The 26,067-nt window shown below is 44.9% G+C and overlaps 1 protein-coding gene across 6 annotated transcripts; it reads right to left on the bottom strand.

Annotated features, from left to right (window-relative positions):
• Window positions 1-214: 214 nt before the first annotated feature.
• On the bottom strand, window positions 215-25,110 carry LOC6903362 (probable phospholipid-transporting ATPase VA). 6 transcript variants are annotated; one of them, XM_015179817.2, is made up of 15 exons: window positions 24,742-25,110; window positions 24,030-24,145; window positions 17,015-18,212; window positions 5,355-5,535; window positions 5,109-5,288; window positions 4,925-5,049; window positions 3,799-4,866; window positions 3,029-3,733; window positions 2,797-2,964; window positions 2,398-2,737; window positions 2,148-2,333; window positions 1,875-2,075; window positions 1,626-1,813; window positions 1,411-1,551; window positions 215-1,247 (listed from the first exon to the last, which is right to left on the bottom strand). In XM_015179817.2, exons 3-15 carry the CDS (start codon window positions 18,001-18,003, stop codon window positions 1,199-1,201), a joined length of 4,521 nt encoding a protein of 1,506 aa, XP_015035303.2. In that variant the 5' UTR covers window positions 18,004-18,212; window positions 24,030-24,145; window positions 24,742-25,110; the 3' UTR covers window positions 215-1,198. The 6 variants fall into 6 exon arrangements, with proteins under 6 accessions (XP_015035303.2, XP_015035304.2, XP_033235414.1 ...); XM_015179818.2 differs by having other exon boundaries at window positions 1,466-1,551; XM_033379523.1 differs by having other exon boundaries at window positions 1,199-1,247; window positions 24,030-24,142.
• Between the last annotated feature and the right edge of the window lie 957 nt (window positions 25,111-26,067).

Genomic DNA, 26,067 nt, shown 5'->3' with positions numbered 1-26,067 from the left:
CAGCCATATCTATCGCACAAGAGAACCGACTAAATGTTTCGTTTCAAATATAACTTTGATTTTGGCGCCAGATTCGAATATGTAGATATTCTCTGAAATTTCGCTGTTTCTTTTTTCAAAATTCCGTAAATAAGTGCAATACATTTTAGGTAAATATACATTTATTTCATTTAATGATTTCTTGCTTTTCCAACAATGTATGTAAATATTCAGCTAACGTTTTCAAATCTGGTTTAATTTGTTTGCATTAATAGTACAACTAATGGATTACAACAATTGATTATTACCGTCGTACGTTCAATAATAATAGTGGGGCCTATTGGGGTAGTAGGTAGGGAGGGGCTTCGATAAAAAAGTAAAAAATCGACTGTTTCCCACAAGAAACTAGGAGAGAACAGAAGGTGAGAAATAATTCTGTCAAATACTTGAATCCAATATGCACAATCTGCACATCGATCGATATATATATATATAGTAGGTATAGGTTTAAGGTATGTATTGTATATATATACTGTATCTTATGCTTAGGTATATCCTTCATGAGTGTAGAATCACAGCCTTTTCATCGAACTAACATTGCAGTTCTGTTGTGTTTTTGAATTGTCAAGTATTTCCGTTGTGGGTGATATATAAATCTATTATAATTAGTCGCTAGGGGGGGTTAAGTAATCATAATAATTGTACCACATACATTTAGCAGTGTATTTTTCGGTTTTGTTTAACAATAAGTAGTTTTAGGTTGGTTATAGATCGGGCATGGGCTTAGATAATCTGTTCTTATATACAAATAAATATATAAATTACGACATAGGGGGTGCAATTGTGTGCCATTGCAATTGCTTTCCATTTAACGTTAAGGCAAACATTCTAACTAAGACTCTTCTCTTCTGATAGTTGGAGCTTCGGGGAATATATTGTATTGTGTGTTCCACGTGTTTCTTCTATCTTCAACAGAACATTAGCTAAACAATCTAATTCAATTTGTTACTAAGTACTCGTACATTTTAGACTAATTGCTTTTAGGGGGGGAACTACGGGTCACTAAGCGTGTCAACTAAGGGCGTAATTAACTAACATAACATTGTATTATTAATCGGTGTCGAAAGGCCACATATTTAGACTGAAAGCACATGTGTTTTTGTAAGGTTTCTAGTTTTAGTGTTCCGTAGAGAGGTGCATTTTGCATTTTGGCGCTCGATCAGGTAATCGTTGTTATAATCTGATTCTTAGACCCATAATCGGTGATTCTGCAAGAATATTACACTGATTAGATTCAATTTAGAGCTAAATAAAGGGGGAAATCCAAGCAATGTACAAATAAAAAGACACAAAATCATAAAGGAACTCAGAAACGAAGTTGAACTCAAGAGACGTGCAAGAGAAGCTATCAAGTATTTTGTGCCTTTTTACCTATATATTGATGAGGCTGAGGTGGAGCGCGACCAAGTAACTAACAAACCCTCACCTCTGCTGCGCTCGCGCTGGCTGTGCAGTAAAACCTTGGTGCTGTCGTCGGGGCACAGGGAAATGCGCACCGTTGTCAATATTAGGCTGCAGATTAAACAGATTTCAATTAGTGATTAGTCCTTCTGCGGGAGGACCACTCTCGGGGCTCTTGGGCTTACCGGGGCAGCACAGCCACCACTGTCGATAGGAGGATCACCAGCCAGTGGACGGCAGAGGAGAAGCACACAAAGATCACCCAGTAGGTGGAGGGCAGGCCGAAGCAATTGACGCACCAATAGTTGTACACAATCGAGAAGAGGTAGAAGGAGGCCAGGCTAACCACGATTGATATGACATGCAGCACAGTCTACAAAGAACCAAAGAGTTAGCGACACACGACTCATTTATTTGGGGGTTCCTCCATTTACCCAGGAACGTATTTCAATGCAACAGTGCACCAGATTGGCAAACAGACAGGAGGCCGTGATGGTTGTCCCAAACTCCCAGATGCCCACATCGCTCTCCCCGTAGGCGCACAGCGCCACAAAGAATATGACCAGACTCTGATAGAGGGCATCCAGTAGTATCAACCAGAAGTCGTGCGGCCTGTAAGCGACGCCCAAGCGACCCTGAAAATACAACAAATGTCAATGGTTATATCCAGCTTAAAGACTGGGGATCCAGTCCGTTCTGCAACTCACATTCTTATAGAGGTACGGATTCTTGAGTAGCAGATCCTCCGGCACTCGCTTGTCGTATACACCGATGGCCAAGGGCGGCAGTGAAGTGAAAATCAGGTTGTAGAGCATCAGATACATTTGATCCATCATCACAGAGCCAGAGAAGCCGCAATACAACTGATACCAGAATATCAGAAATACAAAGGCCTGCAAAACATAAAATTCCATATGAAAAGACAGTTCAGAGTGGAATATATTCGAAATTTCTTACCGCATTCTTGTAGAAGAAATAGAGGATCATGCGCGACAATCGATCGTAGCACCAATAGCCATGAGAGAGCAACAGCCGCTCCAGGTAGCGAAAGCGGGATAGCGTGAAATCGGCAGCCATCACGGCCTGCATACCCTCCTGGCCAGAGATACCCACACCCACATCGGCCATCTGTATCATGGACACATCATTGGCGCCATCTCCAATGGCCAAAGTTCGCAGATTGAGCTCCTCCTTCACGACTTTAACCAGGTAGGCCTTCTGCAGAGGTGTGGATCGGCAGCAGAGCACAGAAGCGCATCGCTTGGCCAGTCGCAGAAATGGCAGAATCAATTTGGATCTAAAATGTATCATTTAAGTCATTAGATGCTGATCCGGTCCGCCCGAAATATGGCTTACTTTGGATCCAAAATGAAAGTCAGTGTCTTGCCATCCACCACCAAGGCGCGTGGCTTCCGTCGCAGCGTCTGGCTGTAGCCAATCGAGGATGTGGGCTTTGCATTCTCCATGTCCGTCAGATAGAAATTGATGGCCGTCTCAGCTGCATCGCGGGAACGTGCTGTCAATCTGCATAAACAGCATTTCGATTAGTCATCATATTTAGGGAGTAAATCCCCGACTAATTACTCACTTGATCAACTCCATTTGCTGGGTGAAAAGCTTGGCAGAATACGCTATATTTATGGCCGTCTCGGGCTTGTCTCCCGTCAGCACCCACACGGAGATGCCTGCCGCCAGGAGGGATGCTATCGTCTCGGGCACACCGTCCTGCAGACGATCTTCGATGCCTGTGGCTCCCAGCAGCGTTAGATTGCTCTCCAGCTTTGCGAAAGAGTCGCGCAATCTTCGCTCGCGGTTCTCCAGCGACATCTCAATCTCCTGATGGCGCGCCCACCAGTCCGTGTAGTCGGCGGAGTTCAGGGTGCGCTTGGCCATCACCAGAATGCGCAGACCCTCACGCGCATAGCGATCCAGCTGCTGTTGGGTCTGCTCGCGCAGAATGCCCTCGGGGCTGTTGTGCGGACAGGGCGACAGGACGGGCATGATGGTGCTGTCCGCTCCCTTGCAGTAGAGGACAATCTCCTGGGTGCCCGTGCGACGGACCACAATAGACATGCACTTGCGACTCGAGTCGAAGGGCAGGATCTTGAGTATCTCATACTCGACGGTGGCCCTTGCCGTGGGCATGCTGACCAGGATGTGGTTGGGGCTGCGGTTCAGCAGGCAGCAGTCGTAGCTGTAGGCGGCATTCACCAGGGCCAGCTCATCCGGGCTTTCGGCCTCGTACAGCGGACGACCATCGGCGGTTCTATAAATGGTCTCCGATTTGGTTGAACTGAAACGGGGGACGGCAGATTGTTAGAAAATCCATTGACAAAATCCTCTCTTCGATTTACTTACGTCATTTTCAGACGCTTTCCTTGGGTCTTGGCATTCAGGAAGGTTGCTATGCTGGTGATCTTCGAGTTGATGGCCGCCTTGGCCCTGCCCGTGGGCGAGATGCTGTTGGACAGCGCCTTGCTCTTCATGGGAGGGGATGGCGACTCCGACTCTGAGTTCGGCGAGGACTCCGCCGAACTGCTGATGGGCGACAGTGTGGGCTGGTGGCTCTGGGCGGGCATCGCAAAGATTAGATTGGGCGGCGGCGAAGGGGTCACGGATCGCGACTCTGCCAGCCGCATGTATCGATCCACTGGGATGGATGCCGGCTGCTGCTGCTGCTGTCCATTCACAATGGTAGTCGTGGTCGTCGTGGTGGTTGTGGTAGCCAGCAGCTTCTGTCGCTGTTTGTTGTGCTTCAGGTTCGCCGGACTGCAGCCCGTCTGCTGCTGCTGCACTTCAATGATGCCGCTGGCATTCATCAGGTCCCGATGCGGCGCCGCACTCACGATCACCGTGTTGCATATCGCCAGCACCACGAGGAACTCCTGTATCCGCTGGGCGTGGGGCGTGAGATACGATCCCTGCGTCAGAAGGGCCATGTCGCTCGTCAGCGTATCATTCGGCACCAGCGGGGGGGCCGGGGCCCCCGGCTTCGAGTACATCTTCTCCAGCTCCGAGGGCGGGTGATTGTAGTCCGCTCCGTTGACGACGCAGCGGCGAAAGATCATCTTGTTCTCGGTGAGAGTGCCGGTCTTGTCGGAGAATATGTGCTGGATCTGGCCGAGCTCCTCGGTGATGTTCATGGCACGGCATTCGGTCTGCTTGTTGGTGTCCGCGTCGTACAGATCGATGTTGTTGTGGATGTGAAAGACCTGCAGGATCTTGCACAGCTCGATGGTCACGTACAGCGACAGCGGTATCATCACCTGCAGAATGATGATGTACGTCCAGAAGGTCCACATGCCCTCGAGATTCGCGTTCACCTCGAAGGGCAGATACGGTACCGGGAAATTGGTAAATGAACTCAGCCACATGGTGCAGCCGATGGCCCCAACAATGCACAGTATAAACAATATTATCACACACCTAAAAAGCGGTGAACTCTTATAATATTTCCAGATTAAAGAGTCGCCTGTCCACTCACCATATCACATCAATATTCATTTGCTGTTCCACCTGGGAGCGCTTGTACCTTGGACCACTATTATTCAGCATTGACTTTGTTTCATGTCCCGCATAGACCACAATACCCTCGATATAGTCCGTATTCTACAGATACAGGGATACAGAGCATTAAATTGATTCTTTGGATTACTATTAAAGCGCACCTTCAGTCTACTTTCTCTTAACAAAAGGCACTCGGTCGATATGGGCACACGCTCCCCAGTTGGATGTATTAAGGCCCCATGAAATCTATATAATTTTGTTGTCGGCGCATCCGCCTCCACGCGGCTAACAAATTTGCTAGGTACAAATATGCTCTGCATCTCCTCAAAGCCACGTACAACCTGAAAAATGTCCATTCGAATGTTGATAGATACGATGCAATGTTGCAACAATCACGTATGCATTACCTCGCGACGCTTCAGATTCGTTTCGCCATCCAAATCGCAGGTGTCTATGTAGCACACCCCGTGGGGGTCACTGCTTCGCAGCAAGAGTATATCCGCGGGCACTGTCTCGTTGTTCGAGAGATGGACAATGTCCCCAACACGCAGGTCCTGCCACTTGACCCTCTTGTAGCGCTCCGTCTCTCTGGAAAGGGGATTACAAACGTATTAATTATGCTGTCAAAAGGAGTGCCATTTAGTACTATTAATCGATTTAGTCTGAAGCTCAAGGCTGTCTGAAGCCGCGAACATTTGTCACATTTCCCTTTTAAAGTTTCAAGTTCAGGCAAAAGTTGTCAAATCAAACATGTAAGAGGCCTCCAAATGTCGGGGGATCCTTGGACATGAAATGTCATTTACCGCAGGCCATGTCCATGCCCGAAAGACAGACAGACAGCCGGAGATAATCCCCCATGTTACAGCCATGTACAATATTCATGAATGATAGGGCTCCCCTCCCCCCCATCCATGTCTCCAATTATTGTCAAATGAACACATTTGATGGGCCACGCAATACAATTTACATGCGACCAGTGAGGGTCTGTTCGGGATAGATGGCCATGGCTAGGCTATGGAAGGTAGATGTCAGGGAAAGTAGTCGGTCGAAAGGTAAGGCGAGGGAGTTTCTACTGCTGATGGACGTTCGAGCAAACAGAAAGAGAGAGAGGCCTCACACACACAAAGTGCTCTCTCCACTCCAATCCACATTTATTGGATGGGGGGCGGGGGTGGGGGCAGCGGGTCTCGCATGTGGGTTGGTTATTAAAGTAACAAGTAAATTGCAAAATAATAAGCCGTCACTTTGCCCTCGACCTTGGCCGAAAGATGATGATGGACGGACGGACGGAAGGGGGAAACCTCGACGATTTCCATGGAAAGTGGCGGCCTTTTTGCGTCATGCTGGAAATTTCATTCGCTTTCATTTTTATGATTTTTATAAAGTCGCATGTCTCCACCCTACGCCGCCCTCCCTCCCTGTAATGGCGTCATCTCTCCCTCTCTCCTGGGCGCCACTGCTTAGATATTTATTAAAAAAGAGCGTCCTGCGGTTAGATGGGTTGAGCAAGGACATGGACATGGACATGGACATGGACATGGACAATATTCCCATTTAATTCAAGTTCATTTGGCCAGCGCGAGCGCCAAATTGTTATGGTTGGAAAATGTGTAATTTTTCAACACTCGCGTGTCCCCCATGTAATCTCGTCCCCTGACCTTCTCCACAGACCACAGACCCTCCTTCTACTCCTCCTCCTCCTCCTCGTACTCTCTGCTTTGCCACTCTGGCGTTGTTCTGCTTGTCAGTGTCATGTGGCATGTGGCGATGTCCTTGCATTGCTTTCGGTTCCAGATTGTTTGTGAAAGTACCCTTTCGCTCCCAGAGGGTATTACGATTGGCACAAGTAGTTTGCAATGAAAGTATTTCTCTGACTATCTGGCATAAGGCTGAATCCCGTACTTTTCCACACCTCCCACAGAAAAGGATATACCTTCAAAGGGTATCAAAAGGCTAGCACCACCATCAAAGACTGTCCTTCAGGTGAATGTTTCACTGTTTGTTCTGCTGGGTTCTGACATGGCCTGACATTTGGCTGACAGACAGGCCACAAAGGAGACAAAGTATTACTCCTGCTCTGTCTCTCTCCTGTCCCTGGGAATGGGAGCATTCGGCGGTGAAAGCTTCTGCCATCATTTTAATTGGGTCATTAGCAAGATTGCAGCACATTCTAACGCATTCTACAAGACCACGACCACGACCAAGACCAAGAGCCTCCCCTGAAGTCCCAACTCTCCCTCTGAAAAGGGGGGGTACCATGTAATTATATTTGTTCTTGTTCTTGTTCTTTCTGCTTGGCCTCTGTCTCTGTCTCTGGTCTTGTGTTGTTTTTGCCTTTTGCTGGTTTCTTGATTGCATTTCTCTAATTGACTGTTTCTTTGTTAACATGCCCCCAACAGGCGACAGCCGACAGACAGTGCATTCGCAGTGGTTCAATAATTGTAATCGTCTTTCTTAACTTCATTATCTGTTGCACAAACTGCTCGATAAGATACTACCACATATACATATGTACGTATTGATTCCGCTAGCTGTCAAGTGGCTTATTCCTGTGATATGACGACATCCCATCCATCCATCGATCCGTGGGCCATAAACCTGTATTGTTCAGGCTTTTATTATATCTACAATCTCCAATCGGAAGACTAGAGATTTATTGGGGAACAGCACTTACTTTATTTCTGGGAACTATGTACATATATGGCTGGGTATAATCATGATATATTTGTACGATAAATAATGATGAATTTTCAAAATTGCGGTTGTATCTTGTTTTTGGTTAATAGATCTTGATGTTGTTGCTAATTGTACACAGAAATATTGTATTCTTTTTATCTTTAGAGCAGGAAGTATGAGTTCTACCATCGATGGAGAGGAGAGGGGCTCTGATCGAAGGGGGTTTCTCTCCAGATCAGTGATCAGTGATTTTTTGTAGAATTTTCCATTAGTTTTGTATTATCTATTACCGTATAACATAGGGTACTTGATGCTAAGCACTCCTTCCACTTAATGATAATTTATGATATTTTTAATCATATTTATTTAATCTTTTAGATCTTTCTTTAAGTGCTTTCATTGCTTGCATATTCTTTTTTATTTATTTACGTTTCTTTAATATTTATTTGAGTAGAGTTTTTGCCCCTCCTTCCTCTCGCTTTCCAGCACCCATATTTTTTTGCCATATTCGCGTGTATTTACTTTCACTGTACGATTTTTAGGTCACGAGTTAGTCATGCCCGTACACTGACCGGCGAGACCCGGAGACTGAAGCCCCACACGTCCATTAATCATATTCCCATAAAAAAAACAAAACCCAGCAAAACGCGACAGAAAACAAAACCTTCAATACCCGGATCGGTTCGGAACAGATCGGAACTCCAAACGTTGTAATGAAGGTGACATCTGTCTGGTCGTCGGAGGCGCGTGACAATGAGTCCATTAACAAGGGATCCACCCACGGAGAACCCAGTGTTACCGTCGGTGTCTGTGTCCTTCCATCCCTCCCGAGGGATAGCCGAGGATAATGCAGTGTTTTGAAAGTTTCGCTTATATTATTGCATGTCACCGTCTAATTGGGGGCCTGTCTCTGTCTCTGTCTCTGCCCGCCCCTCGCCGCGATTCATATTTACAGCGAAGGCGTCCCAAGTTGTTGAATCTTTAATGAGGCACGAGAGGCGGTGACGGTGCACAGTGGGGCACAAGGGTGAAGGCAATTACCAGAGGGGGCTCTCGGGGCTCTCGGGGCTCTGTGACTCGATTTATTAGGCGTTTTCGCAAAATGCAAAATTAATGCGAGTTTAACTCGACGATGGGCACGTTGATTGCTCGGTTATTTGTTCAGAAGAAGAGGCTTCGCATCAAAAGTGAAACTCACGCAAACTCCTCAACCCAATTCCCATTCCCATTCCCTTTCCCTCTTCCAATTGAGAGTTTTGTTTGGGTCGTTGGGTTACGCCTCCTCCTATCCCAATCCCAATCCCAATCCTATCCTGGGGCTTCGATGCGTGTGTCAGCGGCATTTAAAGGCGGCTCCAAGCGCCTCCACCAAGTGGTGGTGGCGTGGCGTTGCCTCTGCAAGTGGCATTTAACACGTATTGCCCCTGCTCTCTGCCTCCATTCGATTCCGATCTTGGCCCAAAGCTTTATTATTATTAAATAGAGGTCTATCCTGCAGAGATCTCTATAGAGTTTTGCCGAATCACTGGGCGATGGATGATCTCTGGCTGCCCTTTTTCGTGTTTCGACTAATTGCTGGAGTGTACTTTGTATCTAGATAATGGCAAATAGGTGGGGGATTTTCCCTACATGTATTTGTAGATATACGATATGATAGATACGATATTTAGAGGGGGATTTTTCAACCCAAGTTTCCTCTTTTAAGAGTAACTTTATCTGCAAAAAAAACGTAAATAAGATACGGAAAAGAGTGCATGGTTTCTCTGTTAGATGATGTATTATATGTTTAGCATGTAGATTGAATGATGCAATCTTTATAGACACGAATTGGGTCAAGGGGGTTCATACGACGACGACGACGACGATGATGATGTTCTTGATGATGAAATAAAGCCACCAAGTAGATCTTTCTTTAGAGAATTGTGTGCAGTGTAGCATTGAACCATGGTGGTTCTTCCCATTTGATTATTTAGTGCTCTTCCTCCACCCTCCACCCTCCACCCTCTTCCCCTGCCGTTCCCATTCCACTGCACATGGAAATTTATGTGGCAAATGTGGGTCATGCATGCTATAGCCCGCCGGTAGACGGGGGAGCATGGGGGGGAGTAGTCTTGGGAGCAGGGTAATTTACTTAAAGTTCGTTAAACGTGTGGCCAAGAAACAGCCCCAGAAGTGGCCCCAGAAATGCGCATGCCTTCGTCCGTTACACGCGTTGCACGAGTCAATAAAATGCCCAAAACATAGCCAGGAATCGGCGGGGGTTTGTGGTCTCCGGAGTGTGGGTTAATAGAGGCAAGAAGTCTACCGTTTTGCGGCTCTACCGTTCATTCATTCTTCCATGTTCAGGGCAAGGTTCTTGTTATTTAAAAGGCATTTGCCATAGTCCCCGAGTAAACAACATGCGTGGGCGGCAGCTACCAGACAGCTACCACAATCACTATGCCACTCCGCACTCCACTGGCTGGAGGAACAAAGTCCCTGTAGTCCCACGTACAGACAACAAATTAGTGGCCAAAACCAAAAACCCAACCAAGCATTAGCTTCAGGTTGTGTAAACACCCCCACACTCCCCCCACCAAAACTATTCGGCCATAAATAATTCAACATTTAATAGGGTTACATCCCCCCGAAAAACCGATAGAAACCCCGAATTATAAAGCCCCCCACAGGAGGTACTCCAATGCTCCCGCTACTCCCCAGGATTCGGTAGATTCGGATCTGGGGTTCAGAGTTCGTTGAGGGGGGTGGGTAAATTAACACATACTCGTATTTATTCGTTATGCGCTGTCCTGGGTATTGTCTGGAGGTTTTCCGCTCTCTCTAATTGGACTGATGGATATCCGTAGATACATAGATACCGGAATGTTTGGGTTGGACAAAAGTTTCTGTGGACTATGTCTAGTTTGGGGGATTATAAATCACTTTGGCATAACGTTGTTTAAATAGTGATTAAGTGGAGGGGGTAAGGGGGTTTATAGGCATCGATGAATGTCGTCTCTATTCGCTGACAGACGATGAATGTTCCTGCAAGTGGAAGAGACCTTCAAGGTAAATTTCATTAGAGAAAAACTTTCCACACACACACATCAATGGGTCGAAGGTCTCGTCCTTGCAATGTCCATCAAACTGTGAGGTCCTGCTAATGCACTCAAAGGAAAGACACACCCAAAGGTGAAATGACGAAGCGCCAGAAAACTGTGGAAAAACGGGAAAGCAAAGGAAAAACAGAACCAAGCAGAACAGAGCAGAACAGAACAGAATAAAGAACAAACAGAGCACGCAAGTGATTTTTATAATCAATTTTTAAAGTTTACTTTCGCCACTCACCCACATGGAAGCACCATAGAGAATCAGGGACTCGGCACCACTGGGTAGGCGTGGCTGTAGATACGCCCCCAACAGATAGATAGACAGAGTGCAGGGGGTGCGGGGTGCGGGGTGCGGGGCTATAAGTACCACTGTGTGCCTCTGTGGGCTTCATTAACTTGACTAAAAGCCATCGCGCATGAATCAATCATGTAAACATGCCTTAAGGAGGAGAAGGAGGTGGTGGGGAAGGAGGAGGAGCACCAAAGGAAGGCGTCCATTTGGTTCGATTCAATGGAGCACAAACTGCCGCTTGGACGGACGATGGATACGTGTACGAGTACGAGTACGAGTATCTCGAAATGAAAATGAAAAGACAGTTTGGTCATGTAATTAGCTTGTGGCACGCAACCGTTGCCCTGCCCTCCCCTCCCCACCAATAAAGGTGGAAATTGGCCCACATATGCGGTCTAGTCTGTCCGCTGGGAGAGTGTTGTGTCCATCGGCTGTTCATTTCGCTCAATTGAGTTTCTGAATTAATTATTAATAACACACTTTTCCCAACCTCCCGACCCCCCACCCCCCGCCATTCAATGGAATGTTGGTTCCCGTCCCACTCCCCACTCGAGGGAACACTCCACATACGACAATTATTGGCAGTGGCAGTGGCAGGGGCAGGGGCTGTGGAAGGTCAATTATTGGGAAAGGCCATACACTGCCAACCCACAGAAAACGGAAAACTCGAGTGGCATCGAGTTTATTTGTCCAGCCAACCAACTATCCAACAAAATGTGGCACTGTGACCGAAACAGAGTCTCCACCGTCTCATATTTCTCATCAGTCGAGGGCTGCCTCTCTGTGTGTGTCGATATTTTTTTGATTTGGAAAAACAATTTGTGGTCTCCCCCACCCCACCCCCACTGGAGATATTTGATATATTTATCTTAGAGATTCTTTTGGCGTATCTCTACAAGAATTTGCACTTTGCAATTGCGCCACAAGTGGCAGTGGCAGTGGCTGTAGGAGGAATTCAAAAGGTAAGAGGTCTTCGGAGATTCCATCTCCATGCAAATACTCGTAAGATACACATTTCGTGGCCTCAGTCCCAGTTTTCTTTCGAACAATCGGCCACTTTGTTCAGCTGAAACTCAGACTAACAACCAAAGCCATTCAAATGATCTTTCGGGCGTGATATTTGTTCCCTATTTCTAAAGAAATCCTTGAGAGCCAGAGGCAAACAACAAACAGTGCAAACTATTCGAGTATTTCAATTTCAATTCGAAAATGTGGCAATGAAAATTCCATGGGACATAGAGTGGGTTCCATAAGATAGCCATTTGATGTGGGATGGGATGTGGGATCACTATCTGATCTGATTAGATTCCATAACTATCCTTCCGCTCTACTTCAAGTCGAAATTCCAGCCCCTAACACTTGAATATTCTTCCATTTCCCATACGTGCTGCATTTGAAGTTATTTCTGTGCTTCAAAGATACAATATCTAGGTATCTAGGTATTTGTGTCACTGGCATTCGATCAAATATTATCTCAAGTGCGCCCACCGCTCTCTGGTGGGATTATCTTTTGGGTGAACAAACCCTGAAGATAGTTTGGAATATAGAGTTCTTGGAACTAGTACTGCAGGTGTTCGTATGAGATAATGAATAGCGGACCAGCCTATCGTTGATAGTCGCAACTATCGCATTGATTTATGTCACTTTTTGGAGTATGATGTATGGCGAAAACTTCAATCCGTCTTCGATATTCGTATTCCATCATGACGGCATAGTTACACGTATTTCTTCGTTTTGTAAGCTCCTTGAACCCAACAGAAAACCACCTTGCAGATCATATATTCTCATATTCACTCCGCTCGTTCGCTTGGCCCTGGAGCAGCAGTCTCTGCCCTGAGCTATGGCTTTGCTTGAACCCCAGCTCGAACGCAAGTCAGTGACACTGCAAGAGATACGAGTACCCGAGACATGAGAAGAGAGAAACAAATCGGAAAACTTGACCAACAGCCGCAGCAATTGCAGCATGGCAGCACGGTGTTAATGGTCTCTGGGTTTTGTTAACATGGCCATTAGATGGCTGGCAATGGTCGTATGTGGGATGGGGGGATGGCTGGAGATCAGGTTTGGGCCCCGAGTGGCGATTCTTGCTAGACAAACGTCAGTCTCTCAGACAGAGACGCAGAGACGGAGACTGAATCCTAACGATGATTGTCAACCGGTTTGTTTTGCTTGAACGGGGAGGGACGGAGTGAATGGATTGGAAAACCCGTTTGCTCGGTGGCTGTATTTTAGCATTTTCAATGTCAGAGTTTGGTGAGATACAACCGCTCTATTGAGAGCTGTAAGCGAAACAATAAACCATCATTTCCAGCCAAACATTAACCCACAAAAGCGTAGGAGATCGGCGCACAAGAATAGATACGCCCCAGTAGAGCATAACTATCGGTATTTATGGTCTGTCATCTCATCACCTCATCACTGGTGTTAGAGCCACAGCAGATACAATGTACAGATACATTCGGACATTCGGAAATTCGCTTTTATGGTCGCTTTTCAAGGTTTCAAGGTTATGTAGTTCGCTCTCACAACGTGCCCCACGAGTGGTTCTTCTCACAACCTTGAGGGGCCATATTTTATGCAAAAGAATCAGTGAGAATCGCAGAAGTAGCGGCTTGAGGTCTCAGCTGTTGGCGCAATTCTGCGAATATATTCATGCAGTTTCGGTTGCGGTGAAAGTGCACGCCTGACACCGCCTGAGAGATACAACATCTGGATAGACGAAATCCCACACGCCCACGCATTCGCTTTGGGAATGTTAAAAAGAAGCCTCCCCTTTCCCCTGGCTGCCCCACCTAGTTGTACATACATATATTTATTTCGTTGTATTTCCCACCAGTTCAAAGCACACACGACACAAATAATGGGCAAAGAAAATGGTTGAGGCGGTTCGGAAATTGAATACGAAATGTGGGACAGGCCATTAATCATACAATAGATATCCTTGGAGCCTTATGCAACGAATAGCAAGTGTGTGTTTCCAAGGAAAATTCAAGTTCAAAGGCAAAAGTAAAAGATTAAGTAATGGAAATGCCATTCGAGTGGAGAAAGCTCTGCTTCTGGCCACAAAAGAAATACAAATACAAATACAAAAATACGGAAAATTGCATTCAAAAGAGTGGCAAAAGTGTTGTTTACAGTTTCCATACGAATCTGGCACGATTCTTGGATCCCTCAGTCAGCAGATACTCGTACGTGAGGGGTGTGTGTGGTGTGGTGTGTGGTGGGGGCAGCCGGGTGTTACATAAGACCTTGCATAAGCTATATAAGGGGGATCGCGCAATAAGTGCAATTCTTTTCATGACATTTCGCGCCCCAGAGCCCCACAATACGAGTAGTGACCTCGTCCGTTCCCTTTGATAAGACCAGAATGAGACAATCTTTTGGGGGGAGGAGGGGCGCGGAAGAGTGAGAGATATTTTTCCAATGAATTTATTGCATTTACCCGGCCAGAGCGAGTCATGCTTTTTGCAGGGCTTATCAATAAGAGTCCGAGGAGCCCCAGCCCAGCAATCAGTGGGAATTGACTGGGAATTCGATGCAATTGAGACCCACAGATTGAATCATAAGAAGAGCGAGAGAAGAGAGTCTGCCCAACTGATTGGCAATGTCCTCTAAAGAAATAAGAGTACAAACTTTAGAGACGTTCCTCTAACAGATCTTCTCAGGTGAAGCCATAAAAGATGGTTGTTATTTCTAATGAAAGATATAGTTTAACACACAGGCTAGTCTATGGTCGAGATAATGTGGGATAAAGCAGCACTTCCTTATTGCATTTGAATCATCTAATTATTCACGGTTTCTCCTTTCGTTTTCGAGATTAAACTTATATCTATCTCCTTTGCGATACCACTTCCTGAATGACTAATGGTTTCCTTTTTTTTTGCTTTCCTTGTGTTAATTAAATTTGCAGACTTTTAACACATCAATTAATTTGGGGGTTCAATCATTCGTTTAGCACATCCACAATCGATTCCGTTTTGGGTGCAATTAACACGAGCTTTTGAGGGAGAAATCTTTCAGACAATGTTTTCCCCTTTTTTTTTTGGTAGTAAAAATGTTGCCAAATGCGTAACCTTGATCCAATAATTTGCCAAGTAAATGTCATTCGTAATCGCAATATTTAGAGATGAAAACCCGCAAGTAATTCACATTTCCATTCGCAATCGCATTCGCACTCGAACTCGTGATTCATTTTTCTCGAGCATTGCACACCACACGGCCATCAAATTCATGATTTTCGATTCGTGGACACAAATCTAGGGGCAGAGGGGTAGAGGGGCAGACGGTCAGGGCCGTTAAACTGGAAACTTTTGCTCCACTCCACTCCATTCCATTCCATTCCACAGGTAGGCCTGTACTCCAGTCGGCTGTGAGTCAGCTGTCCAGCTGTGGCTCCTCTGACCGTTCATTCGATTTCCATATTTGGCAGACCACCCCCCCACCCCCCAGCCGCCTCTCATTTGCATGTAACTTGTGGCTTTTCGCGCAACGGAGGAAGGACGGATAGTGGAACGGATGCAATTGTTGCACATTTCCATAACACAGTGGACTCCATGGATAAGTCTTCCCACCTCGCACACCCTCTTGTGATTTCTTAGCAATCCTCACATTTTCATCATCAATTAGTTTCATTCCCAATCCGATTTTATCCACTGTGCACGACACGTTTCATGGACAACAATGACAGAAGCGACAAAATCACTATGGTTTGGTTTTATGACAATTGTGCAAAAGAGCGTGAAAGAGAATAGGGAAATGCAAATATAATTAGCAACAACAATGTAAACGAACGAGTGGCTCACTCGTAAGTTCATTGGTCAGCGTCGGCACACGAGACAGCCGAGCGATAGAGAGGGAGAGAGTAGAAACGAAACTGTTGTGGAGAGCACATTGGAATGGCAGGTAGGGCAAGTGCATCACAAAGGGGGCGCTCTTTGGCCGGGCCTCACCTTCTCTATCGATATGCCTTGGTTCCGTGTTTATTTTGCTGTTGTTGGTTAGCAGCTCGTACTACAAAACGGGAAACAATTGAACAGAAGGAGGCGGCACAGATCCCAAGAGGTAAGAGCAGTAGAGCGGTACAGCAGGGTACATACAACAAGTACACGTACACGTGCATTGCAAGTAAATTGTCATTTGGTTTGGGAAAGTCTGACAAACGGCATCGCTGCTCGGCTGATGGCTAAAAAGAGGGCTTCGGCGGGGGGCAAAAGAGTGTCAAAAGTATGCGTCAACGACGCTCAAATGTGGGACAGCCCCACCGCAAGAGAGAAGTGGAGAAGAAGAAACAGAAAAGAGGCACAGGCAAAGACAGTTAGGGAAAGTTTACACACAGAATTGTTGCTATTTTATATACCCTTGAAGAAGGGTATGATGATGCCTTTAACTTTTAGGTCTTTTGAGCTCTATAAAATACAAATATTTTACAAGTCTCCAGCCTATAAAACCTCACATATTTAATCAAAGTCGGACAACCTATGGGTCTGCAAGGGTATCTAATGCTTCGGTTCCCAAAGGCAACGTTCCATGCTTGTTAGTGTTTGTATTTGCTTTGCTTTTGGCTGGTTTATCGATTTCTAGATCACGTTTTAAAATACACAAACACAAAACACGAATCGGGTTCAACAAATCATGCAGACGGCCAAAAATTAGCATGAGGGGAGCAACCAGTGGTTGAAAATGGGACGCGGAGGGGAGGGTAATGGCCATCCGAATCAGTCCAAAGCCCCAGACACCCAGACACCCATTCAGCACATTCAGAACATTCAGAGAGCCCGGCAAACTGTCTCTCGTTAAAATCTGTCTAGCCGGAGGGCTCGAATGGTGGAAATTGGTCAGCAGAAGTCAAGTTCTTTGTTGGCATTTGGCACTCTGGCAACAGTTTGGAAAAGTTTTGACAATTGACAAACTGTTTAGAAGTAGGGGGAAGATGGCTTTTCCCGTCCATCCATTAGCGAAAGAACTGTCATCTGGTTTCCAAGATATACTTATACTTATGTATCGCACTCACCCATCGTACACCCGACATGTGGTGTTGTTGATCCGCTTATCGGAGGCTCTCCTCCGCCGATCCTCGAACAGATCCTTGACCGCCGTCACGCCCAGCACAAAGAGCACTGGAATCATGGCCACCTCCTTGCCAAAGGCATTGATCGCCGGCACCCAGTTGAGGAGGACGATGAAGATGAAGTACAGATTGGCCACGCGGTGGAATTGCTCCAGCAGATTCTTCGGAATGAACGAGAGCAGGGTGTACTTGGTGGTGCGGATCTTGTTGCCCACAAACTGGCCGTTGGGATGCTCCCGCTTGGGTGTCTTGGGCGGCACGGTGTGGTTGGGCACCACCATCCGGTAGCTGCGCTCCTCGAACTTGTCGCCGGTGCTGTAGTTGCAGAGCGTCAGCCGCTTCCACCACGGCGGTGCCTCCGTTCGACGTAGTGTGTAGATGGACTCGGAACGCGACGCCTGGCGGGAGTGGCCGCGTCCCCCCGTCGCCGAGGTGGGCGCGGAGGGTTCACGCACCGCCTCCTCCTTGTGTCCCGGCGGCAGGATGAAGTCTGTCTTGGAGCCAACGCGACTGTGGCCCCGCCCCGAGGGCGCGGCACCGCCCGGCGGCGAGTCCGTGATCTGGCCCTGCGAGAAGGCTCGCTGGTGGCCCTTCATCGCCGACTTGATGGGCCGCCCATTGGCTCCCACAATGGCGCCACCGCCATGGCTAACGGACCGCGCATGGCCACGCGAGGGACCCGCAGGATTGGCCACCGGCATTCCGGGTACGCTACCTATAAGCGGATTCCCGCCCGGAAACACATACGTGCGCTCCGGCTCGCCAGCGGCACCCAGTCCACCTCCCGTTCCCGCTCCCGCTCCAGCGGTGGCTGTCATCATCAGTGTGTTGCCAGGCGCGTGCCCGTCGCCGGAGAGGTTGGGCGGGGCCGAGCGCTGCTGCTGGACAACTAGAAACTTTCGCCGCAAGTCTTCGGTGTTCGCTGAAGGCATCTTCGCAGGCCACAACCATCAGGTTACCTTCTGTGGACCGGGGGATATGTGTGTGTGTGTGTGTTCCGGATGTTGTTTGATGGCTTCGATTCCAGGGGTACTCCTCTTCCTAGCAGCACCTGGACTCCAGCGTGGGGCTGGGCCTCATCGCCGGCACGAATGATGCCTCATCTGTTGCACGACTGCCATGACGGGGGGAGGGGGCGGATCTGCAAGTTAAAGATGGAAACACAATTACATTTGAGGCAATTGAACGAATACAACGAATTGCGGGCCTAAACTCGTGGGGTTTATCGAACCCCAGGAGAGGCACTCAACCGCCCCAAAAGAAATCATAAAAACGGATAAGCGAAATACAGAAATCGCAGCAAAAATACCCAAAAAAAAAACATAGAAAATGAAACGCTAAAAACAAATAAAACTTAAAGCTCGCCCTTGATTCGGGGCTTCCGATAAGCGAAGCGAATGGGAGGGAAAAAACCACGAAAAAGAGAGGCGACGTGGAGCACGAATTGCCCCCAAGGTCATGCGTAACGCGTGTGTGGGGGTGGGGAGGGTGTAGGATGGCGGCTACTCCTCCAATCTCTGTTGTGTGGGCTTCCAGACCCACTGTCGCTCATTGGCGACAAAGTTCAAGGCTCCCCCAAAAGACACACACACAGATTGAACTTTGATTTTTAAGCTGTCGGACCCACAGATACTTCCTCTTTCCCTGCCCAAAATACATATCCATAAAGCCTAATATATTCGCAAAACCATAGCTGATGTCGGTTCATGGCGAACCATTCAAGCATTCATAATTCTAGGGAACATTCAACTCTTGGGAGAAACAGTAGGCCGCCATTCATTCATTCATTCTTGAAAAGTTTCCAACATTCACATGAAAATTACAACAATTATGAAGGAACGGGAGGTTTGAGGGTGGGGGTGGGGGTGAGCTTGAGAAGCAGATCAATGAACGCCCTGTAACAGAACTATAAGTTCAACAATCTCTGGGCTAAAGGGTTCCGTTCCTTCAATTCCCAATAAGAGCTCTACTTTTGTTCCCCAGAATTTCTCAAACATTTATAGTATTTTCTGAGCCCCAAAACGTGTCAACAGAATTGTTGTTTCCATTATTTTTGGTGTCCCATCAATTTTTTTATTGAATTTAAGTGATCAAAAAAGACTAAAGCAAACCCCATTCCTTTTCTAGTCTTTTAATTAAATGAAAACAAATGAAATTCGACGTTTTTTTGCGTGTTTCAATTTGTATTTAATTCAGTTTTTCATTGAATGATGAACTAATTTGGTAACCAATTCCGTATTGCCCATATATATAGCCTGTATATATTGAATATATATGTATTCATTATATATATGCCTCGACACACAAAAAATCTTCATATGAAAGCTAAAAATGAATTTGGCACACGACCGAAATGTGACTTAATTTTTTCTTCTAGTTTTTTCTTTCGTTTTCTGCTTTGTTTTTATATGATCATAAATCAAGCAGAAAAATATATAGCACGGGTATATAAAACATTCTATTAAACGAATTAAACATGAAAATTGTTGGCCATTTAGTCGTTTCATTGGTTTTTTGACTCTCGCCTCGTCATCGACATGGCTAAGAACCATTAGCCACTACTCCCCGCAGGCCCCGCAGAAAAATTTTACCCTCCGCCACTGCGGCTGTCTGGCACTTTTGATTTTCCTTTCTTTCTGCGTTTTTTACGAGCTCCAGAGGAACAAACAACTTTCAAGTGGCCAAAACTTGATTTATTTTGGCCTGGCCCAATGGTTAAACGACCCCAAAGAAGGCGTCCCCGCCTGATAAGTTCACTTTTGTTTCTTCTAATTAGTGGAAGCCACTCCACATACCCGAATACCCTGTCTTCTAGTGGGTATGATGATATCCAGCAGATGTTGGAACTCCTGTTTCACTATAAAGTTCCCATAAGCGAACGGACACAGTCGTTTCTCTTTTCTATAGCAAAGATCCACCTGCAAGGGTATCTAAAACTTCGCTATGTTCCTTGCTTCTGGCAGGGAATCCGTTCATCTGTATCTGTGGCTTGGGCTTTTCTGACTTGCCCTCATTGCGGTTGTCGATACTCGGAGCTGGAGCAGAGGCAGCAGCTAAATTGAAATTATTTTTAGCCACGCACATGCGAAATACTCGTAATCCGAAAAAAGATAAACATTTCCAGCGGTGGGCCAAGCCCAAAAGCGGCAATGATTATCGGGCCAAAAGACAGCCAAAAGAAGGGAATGAGAGCGCTGGCCAAAGACTTGAATACGAATGAAAATAAAGTTCAATGCGTTTGCCAATCCAGACGTATCTCAGAGATACAATATAGGTATGTACCCGCTTGCCCCCCATCTGATGCTCGTTTTGTCGTTTGTTATTGAACGGCTGGGACTACGACTAATTGGAAAACCAATTTGATGAGATGGAAAACTCACCCAAGTCTCGCGCTCACTAAACTCAGCCTTACACATAAATAAATATTGAAAATTCAGTTTGGCCATATTTTTCATTCGATTGAACAATCAATGGCTCCAATCGAATGGCCGCGACCTTCCATTGAAAACGCATTTATGGTCGGGCCAATTATAAAATATATATATAAATATTTTATAATTATATTTAAGCACCAACAATGTGTTCAGCAATTATTTTAATACACCAAAGCATTTATTTTTCTAAATAATATCTGCGACGTGCCTCTGGAGTGCATTTTAAACCAGTTTTCGACGCAAATTTCCAATCAATTAACAAAGGGGCTTGAACCATCATCAAATTTAAAAGATTCAAAATCTACGGGTCTTCTCCATCCATTTTTCTTGTGCATAGATATTATTTTTGGTGGCAGAAATGCAGAAAAACAAGTTCTTTAAATAAATATTTAATTTTCGTTGCTTTGTTCCGTCTGTTCAAAAGCGATTTCGCACTGAAAATGTTTACAATTGTTCTTTCAATTGGCAGCTATTTCAAAATGGGTATTTATTTATCGAACGATTCACCCATATATCCATTGGAGGGAGCACTAGCCGATAAACATAAATTTGGCTAAATTTTCGCCACTTTTGGGGATCATTTGCATTACGTTCTAGCCTTTGTCTTCCATTAACTTTAACTGAAAGTTTAAGTGCACTTATCAGGGGCATATAATTCCATAATATAATTGATATTGCAGTCTGAGGCGATGAGTAATTACCGCCACGATATTATAAAGAGGAGGACGGAACTCCGATTGGGGGTAACGTAACCCAATTTAAATCACATCGTGACAAATTGCATACAAAACTCTCGATATATGTATATTTATTCTCAGTCATTCCGTATGCTAATTCCGTTGGTTAGCTGCTCCGTTGGTTAATTACGGCAAAAGGCAGACTCAATTTGAATCTGAACAATGGGAGTTGGAAATTTACGATGCTTTGGCATTTTGACATGGGAAAACTTCCGACTTCCATGGGAATGAATATTCGCGGCAACAAGACACAAGTTTCCAGGCAGAAAACGGCCAAAGCCAGAGGAAGATGAAGAAGAAGACGGAGGAGAGGAGGCAAGAAGGCAAGAAGGCAACAAAGTTTCACAACTAATTAGAAACTGTTGACTGCTGACGGGGGCGTCGACACTCCCGACGAAACTGCCTTCGACGCTTCTGTGGGTTGCTATCTATTCAATTACATCGAGAAGCGTCACCAGAGACGACAAGAGAGGGCCGCGTGACAAGAAACTGAAAGTTAGAAAATCAAAGAGCAAAAGGAAGCAAAAATGAGACCTCTGGCAATGGAAGGAATAAGAGTACATACTGTAAAACGACTCACGAGCAAAGCACGATCCATTCACGAGCCCATCTCTCTCTCTCTCTCTCTCTCTCTCTCTCTCTCTCTCTCTCTCTCTCTCTCTCTCTCTCTCTCTCTCTCTCTCTCTGTGTGGACGCTCGACTGATTGAAGCTTTGACCCTATGCTAAAGCGCTCCAGCAGAAATTACCATATTAATGTATTCAATTATTCGCATTCCATCTTAATTTGCCACAGTACCAGGGATCGATGAGCTGTCAATTCCCGAGCACCACAACTACCGTGCAGCCAGAGTAATGAAAACAATAGACTTCTGCCTCACAAAAGTCGTTAAAGTTAATGGCGAAACAATTGTTGGCGGCAGACAATGCGAGCACGTGTTTGTTACATTTTAAATTTGATTAGAGCTCTGCTCAAGATGATTTTATCCATTTTTCTTAAATTCACTTAAAATGTTGAATTTATTGTGGATTTTATCAGTCACGGGAAACGAACGAAAATGTACTCTAAAGATTAACGAGTTTTCGAGGTTTTGAAGGACACTTCTGTATATTTTGCTTCATATTATATATACCGGTTATATTATAACCAGATACCAGTGTACCACACTTTGTTGACCAACCAAATGAAATGCCAAAGAGCAAGTCGTATCAAATAATAATAATAAATCGTATCAATAATAGCGGAGGATGGACCTCCATATTGAGCGATAACCCAACGCCAATCAAAATGATAAAAGGTAGTTCTTTATGGACTCTGTCCATGCGAAGCCAACAAATTTTACCATCTACCGTAATACTGTACGGAACCAGGATAACGCAATGTGGAATCAATTAAGTTAGGACTCCTGATGGTGGGGTAGCCAAAAAGCGTACGTATCTCCTATGTGAAGAGCCAGCGATTGATAGAAATACTCGTTTGTGGAATGTGTGACTGCTAAAAAAGTAGATACGTACTACGTAGGTACCACATATAGTATTTTATGGTAACATAACACAATGAATACCACATACGAGTGCGAGTAGTGTAGTGCATATTCCGACAGCTGTCGGTGATAAGAAACAACAGAGCCACGCGTGAGTACCGCCTGGCCACGTACGCCTAGATACAGATACAGTGGGCATTCCACACAGAATTTGCTTATCAAGTGACACGCTGGAAGAACAACCGTTAATGTAGCCACTTTTCTCACAAACAGTGGCGGGCTAGCGGAATGCCCTGATGGAAGATTTATTAATTTACTTTCCTGTGTTTGTTTTTCAGTCAAGAAGTTTGTGGGGTAGCCCGCCGTTTGGGAGATAAGCACCCACCGATAAAGTGGTGCGGGCGGTAGGTAAACTGTAGTCATAAAATTTAAACAAATTTAAAGCTGTATATTAGTGGCCGTTAAACTGTAAAAAAACACCGCACATAAGTCATGCAGCTTCTGTTTCCATTGCATTGCGAATCGGAGAGTCAATTGTCTGGAAGCTCTGCCGTAACGGTACCTGGAGCAATGCTAGTAAGCATTAGAGAGAGAGAGAGAGGGACTGCACACAAAGTAACAGTTAAGAGTTTCTTGAGCAGCTGTCCATCTCCCTCTCACTCTGCAACTACAATTAGTAAAGCAACTAGCTTTGAACTCAGTTGAGAAGAAGCGAGAGAGAAGAGACGCTCGCACAGTGGTTGTAATGTCCATAAACACGCACAGTTTTGGAAAAGGGTTCAAATGTTACGAAAGCCTTGTGGAATTAGAGCAATACAATTCCGTCAGAGGTATACATACATACATATGTATGTATGTTAATGATGTTAAAGTCTTCCTTTCTGCTCTAAAACGCAACACAGGTAAGTAGTTCAACAGCTGACACGAAAACTATTCTTGGTTGCAGCTTCCCTAATGTGCGCCGCCCACTGTATTAAATGTATCAAATGCAATGCAGTAGCAGTATCAGAAGAGAGGATCCAACTGGCAATCGCTTTTATTAAATGCCGGTGCAAGTGAGAGCGAGAGGCAAGGAGGAGCACGATCTACTGTCGCCATCGACAGAGGGAGAAGAGAGCGCTAGCGAGACGAAGGCAGGTAAAAAACCAGTCGTTAGGGGGTGGCAGGGGGGACACTCTGGCCTGGTCTGCAACGCTCAACTGGTTCTTAGCAACTAACTTGTTTTTTCTGTAGATTGTTTGCCGTCTGAGGTTTTTATTTGCTAATTTTATATACTATTTTATATGGTAACGGGCAAAAACGTACCTTAATCCAAATAAAAAGATTGACTTTTTCTGCGATCCACTTGGTTATTTTTGTTGTATTTCCAAATAAAACTCTTGTTGCGCGCCTTTTTGTGGTGTATTTATGTATTTTTTCTGCTATTTTCGGAGAGAGAAAAGAGAGGAATGGTGAGCGGATGCTGCGGCCATAGCAACAGCAGCAGCACCATATGCTGCATCTCGCTCTTGGCAACTTATGATAACCGAGGTCAGGCCGGGGAAGGAGCAAGAGAGATGGAATATTGATGCAATTTCATAACTGGATTTTTACGATTCCTTGAAATTGGGAGACGCGTAGGGGGGGAATATTTGTATTCAATGTTTTTCGTTGCTGCACCACGCACAAGCACACACTAAAAGACACACACACACATACACATCAGCAAGGAAATCAAGAAACAATACAAGAATAACCAAGCGCAAGCCCAAGACAGCAAGTACAATAACAAAAACCACACGCTAGACTGAAACAGCAACCACAATCAGCCGCTCACTTTTTTCGTCGTTCATTTCTTTGCGGGAAATCGAATTATTTTTGTTGTATCTTTTGCCACGAATTTTGTGGCCGCCGCTAAGAATTTCAATACAAATATTATGGCCTCAATAGCATTTTCACTTCTTCGCACACACACACACACAAAACACAAAACAGTTGTTGTTAGGGGAAATCATAAATGAAAATATTCAAATATTACATTGCAACGGGGGAATTTTCCCTTATTATTGGATTGCAGATATTGCAGATGTTATGTTTTGACTTTCACGCGAAAATTCCGACGAAACAAAGAAACAACAACAAACCACGACGAAAAGCGTAACAACCAAAGGAATTTTTCAACATAAAACCGCGTCCGAATCGCTTAATGGTTAAAATTTTATTCAAATATTAAAGACAAAGCGTTGAACCTAGGGATGTTTTTCGAGTAAACGGAACTACTTTTCTGAATTGTTAAGAGCGCCAACCGCCAAGTTTAATTTCCGTTTTGTTGTCGTTGCCGCGGACTGAACAGTGTGGTGTGACCGCGGACTTGACGATGAAATATACCGCCCGACGCTCAGAAATATACCGAAACATTCCGTCTCATTTTAAGATATACCGTAAATATACTGTCGAATTCAAGTTCTATAATACATATTCCTCGATTTTGATATTCCCTCGAATATTACTAGCTAGATAAAACCTTTTGCATTGCCCACATAATTTTATATGATTAATCATCATATTTTCTACTTGCCTGGTTTATTTTAACCACTTGCTTTTATTGGATTTTCGTAAAAAAAGGTTTTTGCAAAAATGGTCAAACAAAACAGGTTTTAGCGAAAATGGGCACACAAAAACAACGAAAGAGGACAGCCGTTCCAATTGCTCAATTCTTTATTCTGTTGAATAATTCGGGATAAGTAGAACCCTTAGTTTTGCCCACATAATTTGAGGCTATTGATGAATCAATTTTCTACTTGACTGGCTTGTTTTAAATACTTGCTTTAATTGCATTTTTCCTAAAAAAGGTTTTAGCGAAAGAGGTCAAACCAATGAAACGTAATAAAACGTAAGAGAAAAATCGTTCCAATTGCTCAATTTGTTTATTACGTTGAATAATTCTGGCTAACTAGAGCCCTTAGTTTTGCCCACATAATTTAAGATCATTGATGAATAAATTTTCTTCAAGATTGGCTAGTTTTAGTCCTTGCTTTTATTGTATTTCGGCTAAAACAAGGCTTAAACAAAATAGTTCAACATAAAAAATCAGTCGCAATGTTGCTGGTATTTGAAGACAAAATGCGTGTATAGGCATTTCGTATACCCTATTTCGTTAATTTAATATGAAGATCCTGTTTTTAAAACTATTTTTAAAACGTAATTAATAACGAAATTTTCTCAAATTGATATGTTTTAGACATATTCATGAATATGATTGGTATCTTGCATCTGATATCTCGATCCTGATCTTGGATCTTGGAAGAATACAATGAACTGCAAAATATCGTTGTGATATTTAAAACAGAGACTAAGTTGTTTT

Source organism: Drosophila pseudoobscura, chromosome 4 (genome assembly GCF_009870125.1).
Source record: "Drosophila pseudoobscura strain MV-25-SWS-2005 chromosome 4, UCI_Dpse_MV25, whole genome shotgun sequence".
NCBI classification, from domain to species: Eukaryota; Metazoa; Arthropoda; class Insecta; order Diptera; family Drosophilidae; genus Drosophila; species Drosophila pseudoobscura.
The sequence above is the reverse complement of the archived record's forward strand: the minus strand, read 5'-3'. Positions and strand labels throughout refer to the sequence as shown.

Excerpts from the sequence above, each read along its gene's own strand:
- LOC6903362 (XM_015179817.2), bottom strand. The coding sequence starts at position 18,003 with ATGCCTTCAGCGAACACCGAAGACTTGCGGCGAAAGTTTCTAGTTGTC. Across the intron at positions 3,734-3,798 it reads GGAAAGCGTCTGAAAATGAC|TTCAACCAAATCGGAGACCA; the intron begins GTAAGTAAATCG and ends CCCCCGTTTCAG. Across the intron at positions 2,334-2,397 it reads ATTTCTTCTACAAGAATGCG|GCCTTTGTATTTCTGATATT; the intron begins GTAAGAAATTTC and ends TATGTTTTGCAG.